Source organism: Oncorhynchus mykiss, chromosome 17, assembly GCF_057628025.1.
Source record: "Oncorhynchus mykiss isolate SJ-2025 chromosome 17, ASM5762802v1, whole genome shotgun sequence".
NCBI lineage: Eukaryota > Metazoa > Chordata > Actinopteri > Salmoniformes > Salmonidae > Oncorhynchus > Oncorhynchus mykiss.
The window spans coordinates 46,201,172-46,218,113 of NC_143038.1; the positions used below are offsets into that span (position 1 = coordinate 46,201,172).

Below are 16,942 nucleotides of genomic sequence, written 5' to 3' on the forward strand. Positions count from 1 at the left end.
TATCACTACCGGCCGTGATTGGGAGTCCCACAGGGCGGCGCACAATTGGCCCAGCGTTGTCCGGGTTAGGGTTTGGCAGGGGTAGGCCATCATTGTAAATAAGAATTTGTTCTTAACTGACTTGCCTAGTTAAATAAAGGTTAAAAAATAAATGTGGAGGAAATGGGTTTGATTACAGGACTCCTATCAGAGAGGCTTATCAAGCTGTTTCCACACTTCATTTTAGTTCCTCCTCTGTCTCCCTTGTAGACAGACAAATAGAGAACCCTTCGGGCCTTTGAAAAAAAGTTTAATGTTGCCCTATCAGTGGATAGATTTGAAACTGTTCTGGTGTATTTGGAAACCTACAATTAATATAGAGGTGAGAGGACTGATATCATTGGGGGCAACCCACTGTTCCTAGGCTGTCATTGAAAGTAAGAATTTGTTCTTAACTGACTTGCCTAGTAAAATAAATAACAATTCTGTATCATACTTGTATTTCCTGCAATAGGTTGATTTAGGGCAGAAGGCTAAGTGAGTTCAGACTGCAACCTTGTACTGCTAGAGTGCAGTAAGGTCACTCTTCCTGTCTCCACCCAGGGTTGATGTAAGGACAGGATCTTGCTTTAGAACCACTCAACATACCACCACGTTTGTCTTTCCTCTTTCCTCTCTGCAAGGGTCTCAATAACATTTTACTGCAGTGGGCTAAATCACACAGTGTTTCTTGGTAGTCTTAAATGTACTTTGAAACTAAAGTATACACATGGTTATGGGTTTAAAAACCCTGTACCATGTCAGATATAGAGTTGAAATGTATTCAATTTTGAGTTTGCAACCCAATATTACACTTTATATATATCAAAGAGGCAAATATAACAAAACTGTTTGACATAGAAATTAAAATCATAAAAAAAGTGTATTAATTATGAAATCATGAAAATTATGAATAACATTCCACCCATGAGGCCACTAGGTCATTTGACTGCAGGAAATGGTTTTAAAGGCTTTGATATAAATGTAATTGACATATTAAGCCTCTTGGCCCTAGTATGACTTCACTATGTGCATGTAACTGAACATGCTGCCTCTGTCTTATCCTGTCTTCTCAGGGGGGTACTGACAGATACCATGGACCCATGCCGGGGGAGGGAGGAGATTATGCACCAAATCACTCTGGCAACCATGATCAGCTGACAGATCTCTCTCTGCATGAGCATGAGTGCTGATGATGTGTGATGACCTTTGGCCTCACATACTGAATGAGGGGGTGTATGGTGAAGCTGCCCCTAGATGCTGATATTAGTTTAGTTTTGCATTATCCCCAGTAATGGCTAAGGTTCGGTTTGGGCGATGGGGAAGCTGATCCTAGATCTGTGCCTAGAGGAGACTTCACCCTGGAGTTAATGAGGGGCAGGCTGAGAGACCCCTGGCTAGCCTGGCTCTACTCCACAGAGGACAGGCAGGGGGCCTGGGGCGGGATCACTCCTTGTGATTACCCTAATATTGCTATATTACTATTACTATGGTATCTCTAGCTTGTAATAAGGATTATTTTGTGTGTATTTCTGTCTTTATATTATATTTTCTACTATTTTGAAACCTCTACTTACTATTGTGATGTCAGAAGTGAAGCAGAATTGCAGCCCTCTATGGTGTTTCTGTGAGAGAAATTGAAAAGTAACCAGTGGTCTCTGATGTTGACAGTGTGTTTGTGTGCGCATGTTGGTATGTATGTGTGACTGCTACATTGCATCTGTGATGCGATGGTAGCTGTTCACATTGCAAATGGTTTCTACAGTACAGTACCCCTAAGTTTGTCAAGAGTTAATACATGATTGAACTTCATATGGTGACATTTTTAACACAATTTGGTTTCATAAAGAAATGAGACATTTGGGACCGCTTCTTAAGTCGCCAACTCTTTACTGTTGCTTTAATCTTAAACAGGCAAACCATATTATCATTATGCTACTGCTACGTGTGACAGCTTCGATCACGTTGTACAAGAAGGGAAGCAAAGACTAGTGGGCGATAATGGCATGTCTATTCTCTGTCTCTCTTTTTATATAGCTAACCAGTACGCTCCTATCCTGAATTCATCCTCATCACTATGTCATGAAGCAGCCTTTGGGTGAAGAGTGTTGACATACAGCAATGACATTGTGGTCCTTATACAGTTTTGAAATGGATTGTGGGACGGAATCTGTCTAGGAGTTGAGCAGCTGCAGTCATGACTGTCTACTCTATGCATACAGAAGCAGCACAGTAATAATTGATACGTTTTCCTTCATTTTAGCGGCTACTTTAACACTGCCATTGTTCCAACGTTATCTGAAGAAAACACACGGAAACTCACACAAAGCCCACTCATAGCTGAAGGAGAGAGAGGAAAAGGGAACAAAGTTCAAGGGGTTGTTCATCTGTCAATGTCATTATGAATGTAAATAATATTCTGTGGGACCATATCAATAAAAACAAAATGCAACACTGCACTGCTGTTTGTCCCCCTATCATTCTTGTGATCTTGGTCGTGGTCATGTTATAAGACCGTCAAAAAGGAACTGGTAGTGAGAGTTCTTATCCTGAAAAACCCGGAACGTCCTTGCCCATTTCCTTCACCTAGCTTACACACTTAACTGTTGCCTTTGTGAAATGAATACTACCACTCTCAACAATCCCACAAAACAATACAAAAGTGAACAATAGGGCCAATAAGCAAGAGTAATTTGATGTATTCCGCATCAAATGGAACAACGTTTCACACATTCGTAGGTGTTTGCTTGCGGTTCATTTTGCCTACATGACAGTCTTTGAGTGTACTGGAAAAATACTGTAGGTATTTAGCGCCATCAAATGGTGAGTTGAGGGACAACTTTAAATGCTCAATATAGGGCTCCTGATGGTAGATTGCATATGGCTGGCTACCTGAGGATAGAAGATGCTCACACACATCTTCAAATATAGCTTTTCAGGTGGAATGCTGAGGTTTCTGGCAATGTATGTCAGATTTGGCAAGAATGGAAAAAATGCGAACGGGGAAGGGTGGGATGATAAACTGTCACCACGGCTAAATCAAAGGACACTGGTATCAGCTGGGGGCCAATAAACAAGGAAGTTTGCTTCCTTGTTAGAGCTCTCTGTTGCTATACCTCTACCCATAGAGAGATTATTATCTGGCTAAATAGTAACTGACAACAATTGACAACATCGCAAAACAATCATTTGATCTATCATTATTGAAAAGTGTTATCTTTTTTTGTTTTATTTTAATGAAATCAAGCTGTTTTTTACTCTAACTTAGTTTTGCTTATTTGAGATTGTATGCTCATGTAATGTAGATCAATGTCTATCGAATCACACTACTATTTGAACTTTCTGGCAACCAAATTCCAATGAATTTGCAATGTCATTTATCCTATGCATTTCAAATTAATTCATAAGACGTTTTATAATTACAATAAAAATGTTTTAAAAAATACACACTTAAAAATAAGCCAATAAGCCAATACTTTTAACTTATCAAAAATAGGCTTAATTAATAGCACAATAAATTCTAGTGTTTTTTTTTGTTGGTTAGTTTTATTTGACAATTGAAGATACATGAAAAATGATATACCCGGCAACAGATACACATAACACAAACTGTCTAAAATATAAACACAATAGTCAAAAGAGCATTGTGGTGTAATTAGTGTTTATTATTGAAAATCGTAACACTGAAAATACTCTGCTGGCAGACTGAATGAAAATAACCATAGTAAACAGCATTATTTCCATGAATCTTTGTACTCTGACTTCCTCTCTGATGTCTTTGGTCATTCTCTGAGACCACTTATCTCCATTAGGGGTCCATGAGAAAGGGATATTCAATCACCTCAGTCCTCCTGCTTTTATTGCGAGTCTCCACACAGGCAGGCAGGCATGCTGAACAGAACGGCCTCTGAAGATCACAGGCCTCCTGCTGGTGGCCCGGGGACAATGCTGGCTACAATGACCATGACAAACACGTTGTCAAGACAATGGTTTGACAGTGTAAAAGTTTGTGTGTTTGCACGAAGTTATTTTTTTTCAAGAGAAAGGCCATTGAATCACTGGTCTGCCCTTGACTCTCAGTCTCCACACTGGCCCTCCTGTCTTTCTGAGGGTCTCATCACCTGGACTCCACACACAGAGACTGGCGCTGGGGGTCTCAGAATACAGCACACTGACTGTGAGTCCCTTGGCTTACCTCTCTTGGTCTTTTCTCTACTCCTTCTTGATGTTCCTGTCTGGTCCTCTGCTACCACCCGGTCGCTGTGGAGCCTCCTGCTGGGGGCCCTGGCTATCCCTTGTGTCTGGCTGTCCCCTCTTACCCTGGTGGGTCTTCTCATGTTTTGCTAGGTGGTCGCTCCGCATGAACCTCTTCCCACATGCCTGACAGCTGAAACGCTTCTCCCCCGTGTGTGTGCGCAGATGCCTCTGCAGCTCGTCCGAGCGTGTGAAGTTCTTCCCGCAGAAGAGCCAGCTGCAGAGGAAGGGCCGCTCCCCAGCATGCCAGCGCAGGTGGGCCTTCAGGTGGGACGTCTTCTTATACACCTTGCCACACTCGGGCAGGTGGCAGATGTGGAGCCTCCTCCGGCCTGGTTCTTCTGGGTTTGCTGGAGCCCCTGTACCCCCAGAAGTGGACTGGCAGTTGGGGCACTTGCAGCGCCTGCAGCGACGTGTGGAGCCCAGCAAGCCCTTGGATGAGCCCTGGAGGAGGGCCGTGATCTGAGGCTGGTGCCCCAACACCAGCTGTCTGCCCAGGGCAAAGGGGTGAGGGTGGTGATGGTGGGGGTGGCTGTGAGGTTGGTGATGGCCATGGGGGCTGCTGGTTGTCTGCGGCAGGCTCCACCATTGCTGACCTTCCTCTGTATACCCACTAGGGTGGTAGGGGTGTCTTGTTGTGGAAACTTGGAGGAAGTTAGGAAAGTTCTGCCCAATACTATTGTTCTGGTGGTGGAAGTATGGGGTATGAGAGCTACCCTGGACCTGAGGAGCGAGCATCTTTCCTGGAGAGAGATCAAAGGCGTGGGCAGTCGGGGTGGAGGAGGGCTCAGCCGGAGGGGTGAGAGGCAGCTCATGGAGGTGGTGGTGGTGGTGGTGGGGGTGAGGGCCCAGTCCACTCTGGATGTGGCCAGGAAAAGATACTTTTGGCACTGTCAGAGTTGCCACCTGTTGGACCCCAAGACTAGAGCTCTGGACCACATCCCCTCCCCACAGCTGGAGCATCCCAGTCATGGAGCTCATGGTCCCCTCATAAGGATGGTGTTGCCGCTCCTGCCCCACTCCACTGCCTCCCAGATGGGCTTGGCCACAGGTTCTGGCCAGGAAGGAGGATAGGGGATGGGGCTCGTTCTCAGGAGAGGAGCTGGCTATGCGGTGCTGTGGAGTAGAGAAATAATGGATGTTTGACATGCTGTACACTATTGAATTTGATACTCTTGAGTAAAAAACAAGATACAAAATCAATATATTATAGTGATTACCGAGAAACAATAGAACAGTGGTGACCTTTTACAGTGGACCACAACATTTCTATTTCTAAAATATATGTTATACTTTTTCTATGTATTTAATGAACTAAACTAAAGTAACAGTAAAATACTGTTAACAAATGAATAAACCAGACGAATTCCTAAGAAGATACTGGGAGAAAATGAATCACTTATGGCACGTGGCACTTTAAAAATGTACTCTAAGTAACACTGAAATGTCTCTCCTATACCAAATTTGCTCCAAAATTATTCCAAACATATTTTCCTCCTCACCTGTAAGAAAGGTTGTAGAAAGTGATCGGTCCCCGGCAAAGCGGCCATCAGTTTTTGTGTCTCCACTAAGCGCATCTGCGGCCAATGTAGCTTTTTGACTGGTCGCAGCGCACCGAAACAAAATCTTATCTAGAAAACGAGATTTGGCAGTGTCTGAATTCTCATCCAGTCAGACTCCTTTACTGAAAAAATAAATAAACCCCATAACGTGTTCTATAAATTATCGTGAAGAAATAAAAATACCATAGAATAAAAACAGATTGTAGAAACAATTCCAAAATCCGGGCTCCGGTGGTATCCCTTCTGCAATCTATCTCTCCCAGTAATTTTAGGTGACAAACTTTCAGCAACCTTGTCTTCACTGATTGCCTCGAACGCTATATCCTTTGAAGTGCGACGAGACCAATCGACACATTCTTGGCAGCATCTTGTTATGGAGAGATGTCCTCTGCGGGATCCCTTTCACGAGTGGGCCTACAGAAAAGTAGGAACTGTGTGTGCGTGCGTGTGTGTCAGGGAGAGAGAGAGAGAGAGAGAGAGCGAGAGAGATAAATAAATTATTTTTTCTCCCCCACTATTCCTACTACAACTATTTGCACATTGTGAAAAAACACTGTAGGCTACGTAGATATGTCTTTATGTTTTTCTAACCTTTTTAGTGCAATGTTTACTGTTAAGTTTTTATATTTTTTGGTTGATGTTGTAAATTTGTTTCTTCTCACTTTTGTTTATTGTTTATTTAACTTGCTTTAGCAATGTAGACATCTGTTCCGCATGCCAATAAAGCCCTTTTGAATTTAAATTAATATTGAATTGAGAGAGAGAGAGAGGGAGAGAGAGAGATAGTTGATTTCTTGGTTAATTCACGTTAGTTGACAACTCAACCAAACGTAAATGAAAAGTAGACATTGAACATACCCAGTGGGGTATGCCTACTAGGCGGATACTTCATTGCAAAGTGTTTGGAAGTGATTTGAGCTGGTGGTTGACGTTTTTGGGGGGTTTCCTTCTTAATTCTGTATAATAATCCAGGATCAAAGAGCCCCAATAGCATCTGAAAGTCAAGCAAACTGAAGGTTTTCCTCCCCTCTGACGAGCTCCCTCCCACTGGTTCAAGTGAAGGCCAATATCAAATCTTATCGCAGATGCAACATTTTCTACGTGGTGACCATTTTGCTTCTTCAAAGGACTCTGCAAGAAGTGTCAAGTTACATTGGCAAAGCAAAGTGCTTTCAATTTACAACAGACTTTATTTTCTTTCGATTGAGCCTATTTTCTGGCATGTGTATTTGTTTTATTTCTTTACTATATAACTATAACACCATATTTCAGGAGCCAATAACCATTGTGTAGTTATTTGTCAATTTATTCTTCCATATCTCTTTTACTCGCATTTCCATTTCAAGGTGTATTCTTCGAAATTGGTAGGACAAAGGACATTTCATTGTAAAGGATGTATTAGGTAGATCTAGTTTGCTTCTTCTGTCAGTCCCAACATCTCTATGGCATCCCACATAGGCCTATACCTAGCTCTACACTAAGGACTGTGATTTGACAAGATGGTCATAACAGATGTGAGGGACAGGCTCTCCCTGTGCCAATAAACCTAGAGAGCCATTATTAGCTGTTCAAGAGTAATTGGGCACAGTTAAGAGGCCATTATGTTATATATTATGTTTTATACATCTTATAAGTCCATAAGTGCCGTTCGAAACATGATTGTTTTGATCGTAAAGAGTTTTATAATATAAAAGGTAGCTAGTGGAAACCCATTCTTACGGCATCGATAGCGCGTCGATTCCCGCCTGCACTGATTGAGGGACGAGCGTGGCGTAGGAGTGACACCTCCATCTATGTAAGACAATGGAGCAATCATTTATCACACCAGTGGATAACACAAACTCTTTTGGCAGATTTCTTCAACGTTTGTCATGAATTCTTCACATAATTGGAATATGGAAATTAAATCCAATAGAAAATGTTGTAAATTATGTTTAGAGGTTATTGTACAATAGGGTATAAGATGTTTGATTCACATATCAATCTATGGATAAAGCCAAGCAAATAAGAACCAAACAGAAACTTGTAGATCAATATTGAAGCAGTAGTCCTGGGTCTCATTCATACAGCCGCAGCGGTGTGTTTCATCATCGCTACAGAGGATGTCAATTACATTGCTTCGCATTTCCTGTCCCACTGCCCCCTCTCCCCCTCCCCCTCCCCCTCCAACCCCTCTCCTTCTAACTCGTTTCTCTCACTGATCCCAGATGACCGTCTTTGAAGTGCTAACGACTCTCTCTCTTCTCACTTTGAACTGTGAAGCGCACAATGCAGAGCTGTTGCTCTGTGCTGCGGAGCATCATTTAAATACACCTGGATCCAGATGGAACTCTCCCTGATCTCCAGCTTCCCTGGGTTCCCAAGGCACGGGCGGGGAGAGATCCCAGGGATCATTAGAAACAACCAGGTTAGATGTTTTTTAAATGTATTTTTATTTAACTAGGCAAGTCAGTTAAGAACAAATTCTTATTTACAATGATGGTTTACCAAAAGGCAAAAGGCCTCCTTGCGGGGCCTGGGATTAAAAAATATATAAATATAGGACAAAACACACATAACAACAAGAGAGACAACACTATATAATTTGATTATTTTTTTATTTAACCTTTATTTAATCAAGTAGGCCATTGAGAACAAGTTCTCATTTACAACTGCGACCTGGCCAAGATAAAGCAAAGCAGTGTGACAAAAACAACAACACAGAGTTACACATAAACAAACGTACAGTCAATAACACAAAAGAAAATAACAAATAGAAAAATCTATGTACAGTGTGTGCAAATGTAGAAGAGTAGGGAGGTAGGCAAAAAAATAGGCCATAGGGGCGAAAATAATTACAATTTAGCATTAATACTGGAGTGATATATGTACAGATGATGAAATGCCAGTAGAGATACTGGAGCGCAAAACAGCAAGAGGGTAGTAATAATATGAGGATGAGGTGGTCTGGTGTGCTATGTACAGATTGACTGCGTACAGGTACAGCGGTCGGTAAACTGCTCTGACAGCTGATGCTTAAAGTTAGAGAGGGAGATATAAGACTCAAGCTTCAGATATGTTTTTTTTTTATGCTGGAGCGCGTGCTACGGGTGGGTGTTGCTATGTTGACCAGTGAGCTGAGATAAGGCGGGGCTTTACCTAGCAAAGACTTATAGGTGACTTGGAGCCAGTGGGTTTGGCGACAAATATGTAGTGAGGGCCAGCCAACAAGAGCATACAGGTCGCAGTGGTGGGTAGTATATGGGGCTTTTGTGATAAAACGGATGGCACTGTGATAGACGACATCCAGTTTGCTGAGTAGAGTGTTGAGGGCTATTTTGTAAATGACATCACAGAAGTCAAGGATCGGTAGGATAGTCAGTTGGCGGCCAGAGTGAAGGAGGCTTTGCTGCGAAATAGGAAGCCGATTCTAGATTTCATTTTGGATTGGAGATGCTTAATGTGAGTCTGGAAGGAGAGTTTACAGTCTAACCAGACACCTAGGTATTTGTAGTTGTCCACATATTCTAGGTCAGAACCGTCCAGAATAGTGATGCTAGTCGGGCGGGAGGGTGCAGGCAGAAATTGGTTGAAGAGCATGCACTTAGTTTTACTTGCATTTAAAAGCAGTTGGAGGCCACGGAAGGAGAGTTGTATGGCGTTGAAGCTCATTTGGAGGTTTGTTAGCACAGTGTCCAAAGAAGGGCCAGATGTATACAGAATGGTGTCGTCTGCGTAGAGGTGGATCGGAGAATCACCAGCAGCAAGAGCGACATCATTGATATATACAGAGAAGAGAGTCGGCCCAAGAATTGAACCCTCTGGCACCCCCATAGAGACTGCCAGAGGTCCGGACAACAGGCCTCTATCTGAGGAGTAGTTGGTGAACCAGGCGAGGCAGTCATTTGAGAAACCAAGGCTGTTGAGTCTGCCGATAAGACTGCGGTGATTGACAGAGTCGAAAGCCTTGGCCAGGTCGATGTATCCTGCTGCACAGTACTGTCTTTTATCGATGGCGGTTATGATATCGTTTAGGACCTTGAGCGTGGCTGAGGTGCACCCATGACCAGCTCAGAAACCAGATTGCATAGTGGAGAAGGTACGGTGGGATTTGAAATGGTCGGTGATCTGTTTATTAATCTGGTTTTCGAAGATTTTAGAAAGGCAGGGCCGGATGGATATAGGTCTGTAACAATTTGGGTCTAGAGTGTCTCCCCCTTTGAAAAGGGGGATTACCGCGGCGGCTTTCCAATCTTTGGGGATCTCAGACATAAAGACAGACCTAAAGACAGCAACATAGCAAGGCAGCAACACATGACAACACAGCATGGTAACAACACAACATAACAATAACATGTTAGCAACACAAAATGGTAGCAGCACAAAACAGGGTACAAACATTATTGGGCACAGACAACAGCACAAAGGGCAAGAAGGTAGAGACAACAATACATCACACAAAGCAGCCACAACTGTCAGTAAGAGTGGCCATGATTGAGTCTGAATGAAGAGATTGAGATAAAACTGTCCAGGTGGAGTGTTTGTTGCAGCTCGTTCCATTGGCTAGCTGCAGCAAAATAAAAAGAGGAGCGACCCAGGGATTTTAATATAAAAAAAAAAATCAAACTATTTCACCTTGTGTGTGCTTTGGGGACCTTTAACAGAATGTGACTGGCAGAACAGGTGTTGTATGTGGAGGATGAGGGCTGCAGTAGATATCTCAGATAGGGGAGAGTGAGGTCTAAGAGGGTTTTATAAATAATCATCAACCAGTGGGTCTTGTGACGGGTATACAGAGATTACCAGTTTTTACACAAGAGTATAGAGTGCAGTGATGTGTTCTATAATGAGCTTTGATGGCAAATCTGATGGCGAATGGTAAAGAACATCTAGCCGCTCGAGAGCACCCTTACCTGCCGATCTATAAATTACATCTCCGTAATCTACCATGGGTAGGATGGTCATCTGAATCAGGGTTAGTTTGGCAGCTGGGGTGAAAGAGGAGTGATTACGATAGAGGAAACCAAGTCTAGATTTAACTTTAGCCTGCAGCTTTGTTATGTGCTGAGAGACGGACAGTGAACCATCTACTCCTAAGTACTTGTGTAAGATGACAACCTCAAGCTCTAAACCCTCAGAGGTATTAATCACACCGGTGGTTACGTCCATCATCCATTTTATATGATATGTTACGAATTTCAGTTCGTATGATATGTTACAAATTACAATTAGTACAATATGTTAAGAAGTAGCTAACTGTATGATACGTTATGACTTCCAATTGTTTGTGGCCAACGTTAGCTAGGTGGCTAATGTTAGTTAGGTGTCTATGGTTAGCTAAGATAGGGGTTAGGGCTAGGGGTTAGGGTTAGTATTAGCATGTTAGCTAACCCTTCCCCTAAGTAGTTACAAAGTAGCTAAAAAGTAGTAAGTAGTTGCAAAGTTGCTAAAATGCAAAAGTTGTCCGTGATGAGATTCAAACATCCAACCTTTGGGTTGCTAGACACTCATGTTATACACCTGCCCATCCACCCCTACCAATCACTCTACTTTCCTTAAGTAACCCTCTGTCTTATGTAACCATTCCAAATCTAAGATATATTAATTTGAGTGTTCTGGATTTACATTTACTATGTTACATCTAGTCTATGAGACCAGGCTGTTAGAACAGGCTGGGTGGAGGGGTAGGGTACCACATCAACAAACAGGCTTTCATACCTCTCTCTCTGGCATTAATGAGAGAGGTCCTGACTGAAATGTTGACATTCCCTCCTTTGGCACCTCCAACGTGAACACTTGATTCATGTAGTCAGTGAATGAGTGAGGAAAATATGGTTTTGTTGTTTCTTCTTCTTGATCTCAAGCTTCTGCGTGTGATGGTTGAGAATACTTGGATGGGTTTGTTTTGGAAACCCTCTGGCACTGCCCACTGTCCAGACAAAAGAGATTGGGATGTTATGCATCTCCTGAATTAGAAAACTTTATGGCCAGTTGGATTTTTTTGCTTGCTGTGAGATTACATACAAAAGACATAAGTAGACACACTCACTCGCAGAATTGAAAAAGTATGCATAATGAAAATCATACACATGGGCATTAGAGGAAGTTGGGAACGACAAAACAAGAACAGCTTACAGAAAGATTGCAGTCTGTCTTTAGTGTGAAATCCATCCATTCCCGAGGGAGTATTCAGAACCTTATAATGTCATAACTGCCCAGCCTGAAGGGCCATTCTAAACCAGATCAGCCTGTAATGTTCCCAGCTGCTTTGGCCATCTGCACCATCTTTAAAGCCAGTCACTCACCAGGGCTTTTGCTGTCTGTGTCATAAAGCTGATTTCACACCCCTGGTGTTGCCTTGAATAGGCCACCATCACCATGACCACACATCCTAAACCTGACCCACCCATCCAACCACCCTCTCACTAAACTGTAGTAGACTATACCACAGAACCAAGGGAAATCAGTTGACACAATGACACATGGGTTTTGGGCTGATTTTCAGCAGTGACACAGTTGGACAGAGAATAGAGATTGTGAGACAACACCCTTGCAGTAAGTCTATTGAATAGAGGAGAATAGAGAGGTTAGATCTTTTGAAAAAACCCTGCATGCTTTCTCCAAGATTCCTTTCTGTATCCTTCTGTAAGATCATTAACATGTCACATACTGTAATCTTCAAGGTAACTCACAGATGCAGATTTGAGATAATTAGGCTAGGCTATATGGCTATCCTTACCTGTCAACAGTTGCATGCTGAAGAGGGCCTGGTCGGTTTTATATGATGGGCGGAAAACATTACTCTGAATTCTAGTGGAATATTAAACAGCACTACAGAGAGTGTAGCTCCGTGTATCATCCTGATTTTGTAGAGGAATCAGATCTGTTTTGGACTTAATCAAAACAACTTAATTTCATTTAAAATAAATGCTTTGATCAAATCATATATGTGATTTCATTAGCATCCCTATACGCCAGACCTCTCTCTCCTAAGTGCTTGCGTGATTCATGAATAATTCATATTTTAAAGATTATTTCATATACACATTTTATATTAAGGTAATTCATGATCTGTTATATTAAAGGAAATTTCCACCCATAAAACTATATTTTGGTATTTGTTTCATTAGTCCATTGTTGAAATCATCCCAAAATGTTTTGCTTATCAGCGCTCAAGTTTTCAAGACTTGTACCTTTCAAAATACAGAAATCATCCTTCTATTATGCAAAATTAAACATATGACTCAAAATGCATCATACAGGGATGATTTCTGTATTTTGAAAGTTACATATCTTGAACATTTGAGCACTGACAACTGGGACTATGTCAACAATGGACTAATGAAACAAATACGAAAATATAGTTTTTGGGTGGAGTTTTCCTTTACGGTTAATAAAATATGGAAATGTAGTATGTGCCTTTCCAAATCATGTCCAATAAATTGTAGAAACATCTCAAGGATGATCATAGGATGCACCTGACCTCAGGTCTCACAGCAAAAAACTTTCTGTACTTTTTACCCCAATTTTGTGATATCCAATTGGTAGTTACAGTCTTGTCCCATTGCTGCAACTCCCATACGAACATGGGAGAGACGAAGGTTGAGAGAAAAATATCCTACAAAACACGACCCCACCAAGCCGCACTGCTTCTTGACACACTGCTCGCTTAACCCAGGCCAGCCGCACCAATGTGCCAACAGCTGGCAACCTTAGTCAGCGTGCATGCACCTGTCTCGCCACAAGGAGTTGCTAGAGCACAATGGGACAAGGACATCCCAGCCGGCCAAACCATCCCCTAACCCAGACAACGCTGGGCCAATTGTGTGCCGCCTCGTGTCTCACAGTCGCAGCCGGCTGCAACACAGCCTGGGATGCCTTAGACCACTGCGCCACTTGGCTGGATGGTATTTGTGTTTTTTATTTTAAGAAATTTGCAAACATAACCTTTTTTCGCTTTGTCATTATGGGGTAATGTGTGAAGATTGATGAGGATTTTTTTTATTTAATCCATTTTAGAATAAGGCTGTAACGTAACAAATGTGGAAAAGTCAAGAGGTCTGAATACTTTCCGAATGCACCGTATATCACTGAGTTGGATAACACAAACTGCTCCATCTGTCAAATAGAAAACGTTCATGGGTATTGGAGGAGCTTGAAGTTTGTTTTGTATTTTGTTTTTTGGGGGTTGGTTACAACTTCAGAAGCCAGATCAGAGACCCCCTGATCAAAGGGGACACCCGGGTTAGTTTTGGAATACATGGGGAGTAACACTCAACTCTTTGATACTCCACATCAATATTTTACTTCACCAATCACCTGGCATGCTCCTTCTCTTCTCCCTCCTCAGGACAAGGGAGGGAGGAAGGGGAGAGACTGAGGGGAGGGAGGGTGGAGACTGAGGGAAGGAATGGAGGGTGAAATGATACGAAGCTGATGTAAAGAACCAACATGCAAAGCCCCATAATTCTGTCCCAGGTTTGCTTAGAATATTCTCTCTCTACTGTACCATATTATGTATATTCTCACAGAATCCACGATTCAATGTTATCAGTAACACAAAGAAAACACATAGACCTACAACTGTTCCATGTAAGCATATTGTTTTTGACTGACAATGCAAATACAATTAAATGTTATTTGTCACATGTGCAACCTTACCGTGAAATGTTTACTTACTAGCCCTTAACCAACAATGCAGTTAAGAAAATAGTTAAGAAACTATTTACTAAATAAACTAAAGTTAAAAAAAAATAAAAAAATAAAAAAAGTTAAACAATAGGATCAGCTTGGCAGATGTGTTGTTGCCTACCCTTGCCACCTGCGGGCAGCCCGTCAGGAAGACCAGGATCCAGTTGCAGAGGGAGGGGTTTAGTCCCAGAGTCCTTAGCTTAGTGTTAAGCTTTGTGGGCACTATGGTGTTGAACGCTGAGCTGTAGTCAAGGTGGGAAAGGGCAATAAGGAGTGCGATTGAGCGTCATCAGTGGATCTGTTGGGGCGGTATGTGAATTGGAGTGGGCCTAGGGTTTCCCGGGACGATGGTGTTGATATGAGCCATAACCAGCTCTCTATGGTGCAGCTGTATAACATTGAGGATCTAGGAACCCATGCCAAATCTTTTCAGATTGTTTGACACCCGCACTGTGAACTAAATCCTCAGAACTAAATCCTAGGCTACCTGGGGCGACAGGTAGTGTCTAGTGTTTAGAGCGTTGAATCCCCGAGCTGACAAAGTAAAAATCTGTCGTTCTGCCTCTGAACAAGGCAGTTAACCCACTGTTCCTAGGTCGTCATTGTAAATAAGAATTTGTTCTTAACGGACTTGCCTAGTTAAATAAAGGTTAAATAATTTATTTTTTAAAAGATATGAAATTAAGTTAAATGCAATACATTATATACCAGTCATTTCTATTGGATACAACATAATACGAAACACAACCAAAACAAACTGCAAATGCATCCAATAAGTTTGTAGAGTCACAAGCTTGATGTAGTCATTGTGTGCTATAGTATTATGGGACACAATACTACACTTTTGATGACTTTAATAGGCTATAAGTGAATTTGTCTAAATACTTATGACACCTTCAAATGGTGGTGCTTTCATTTCTAAATTGCAAAACAGATATGTATGAAAATACCCTCAAATAAAAGGTGACATTCTGTACCGTCGCCTCATATGAAACATTTGATCTCAAATCCAAAATGCTGGAGTATAGAAACTTACTAAAAGTTTTTGCTTCACTGTCCAAATAAACACGTATGGGAGTGTACACTGTAGAGAAAAAAAGAGTTGATTGCCGGCTGGTGGACAATATCATACTGGAGATGATCTTGGGCCACCAAAATCTCCTGATTAGGTCAATTTCTTGACCCCCAATGTTATGGGGGCTCATTGACTATTTAAAAAAAGTAATTTTGAGAAGTTCAGTTTGTAAACCCAGGATATAAGGTAAACTGAAGCACCATCTATACTCAATGCAAATGCTTTGTTGTTCGTATGCAAAATGGTAGCAAGCCAATCCAATGATCTTTTCTCGCTAATTGTATGACGGGGGACTGAAAAGGCAGATGTTGCATTTCAACGTGTCAGAACACATGATTGGGATGAATGCTAAGCGTGGCTTCAAAGCACGGAGACACGCTTCTAACCAAATTGGACAAATCAATCACTGTTCACCTAGGACTGTGCATGAGGATAAGATGCATCTGTATCCTTTGGGGTTTGGTGTTTCCAAAGGGCATTGAAAATACATGTAATTTTCATCTATAACAACACGCAAAACCCAGTAATTACACATCAGTAATGACAAAGTGGTAAGTATAATATTTCACCTATCCACATATCAATATATTCATGTATTCCATGTGCACACATATTTCATAGATATGTCATTCAGTCTCCTCGTCTTAGGCAGGGGCAGAAACTACACAGCCGACACGTTGTTTTTCCTTCCACAACTTGTTGCATGTGATATATAACATGAATGGCTGGCTAATGAATCAGTGGTCTAAATATTTAATGAACTTTAGAGCATCTGTACTGTACGCTCTCTTGTCCACGACAGCCACAGGAGCAACATGTTTCTCTTTTAACTGATTCCAGCTGATTTGCACACCAAGGTAGATCCAGAGGCTGGCGCATCAAATCCTTCTAGATTAGAATAAACAGAATGAGAGAAATCAAAAATGGAAATTAACTCTCACTTGTGTTCTCCCAGATCAAAGATGTGGAATTATTTACCTTCTTGCAGTTTGATTGATCTTCAAATGAGAAGGAAAAAGGAGAGTGGGAGACATACAAGGGAACACTACAGGTGGAAAGGCCTGTGTTATGTCTGAAGTGTGTGTATTCCTTTCCTAAAATTATTATAAGAAAATCTGGTGAATGACTTCTTTCTTGATAGTTTTCTTCTTCTCGGAAGATGGTGAGAAAGTGGTAAATCCAGACCTAAGTAGAACACCCCGTGCCATGTCATTCATACTAACACAGGTGTACAGGATGTTCAAATGTTTATGGATGGATACATTTTTAAAGTTGATTTTCTCTAACTCAGAAGCTTCCTTTTGCTATAAACCAGAACATTCTACAAAATGTTGGATGAAATCAACACAGTACCATGCATCAA

General features: G+C 41.8%; 2 protein-coding genes across 3 annotated transcripts in view; one reads left to right on the forward strand and one right to left on the reverse strand.

Moving 5' to 3' along the window:
• The window catches only part of LOC110494319 (rho guanine nucleotide exchange factor 25), an 82,259-nt gene extending 79,782 nt beyond the window's left edge, over positions 1-2,477 (forward strand). For both annotated transcript variants that reach the window (XM_036950397.2, XM_036950399.2), the window contains one exon: positions 1,095-2,477. In XM_036950397.2, the coding sequence (XP_036806292.1) occupies positions 1,095-1,211 (117 nt within the window). In that variant the 3' untranslated portion in view covers positions 1,212-2,477. The remainder of the gene's footprint in view (positions 1-1,094) is intronic.
• A 1,244-nt stretch (positions 2,478-3,721) lies between these two features.
• On the reverse strand, positions 3,722-6,185 carry LOC110495185 (transcription factor Sp5-like). Its single transcript, XM_021570502.3, has 2 exons — positions 5,775-6,185; positions 3,722-5,388 (listed from the first exon to the last, which is right to left on the reverse strand). The coding sequence occupies exons 1-2, from the start codon at positions 5,847-5,849 to the stop codon at positions 4,231-4,233; spliced, it is 1,233 nt and encodes a 410-aa protein (XP_021426177.1). The 5' UTR covers positions 5,850-6,185; the 3' UTR covers positions 3,722-4,230.
• Positions 6,186-16,942: the final 10,757 nt, after the last annotated feature.

Bases quoted from the DNA above. Each gene is read 5' to 3' on its own strand.
- LOC110495185 (XM_021570502.3), bottom strand. From the start codon at position 5,849: ATGCGCTTAGTGGAGACACAAAAACTGATGGCCGCTTTGCCGGGGACC. The intron at 5,389-5,774 runs GTGAGGAGGAAA...TCTACTCCACAG, and splicing joins TTCTACAACCTTTCTTACAG to CACCGCATAGCCAGCTCCTC.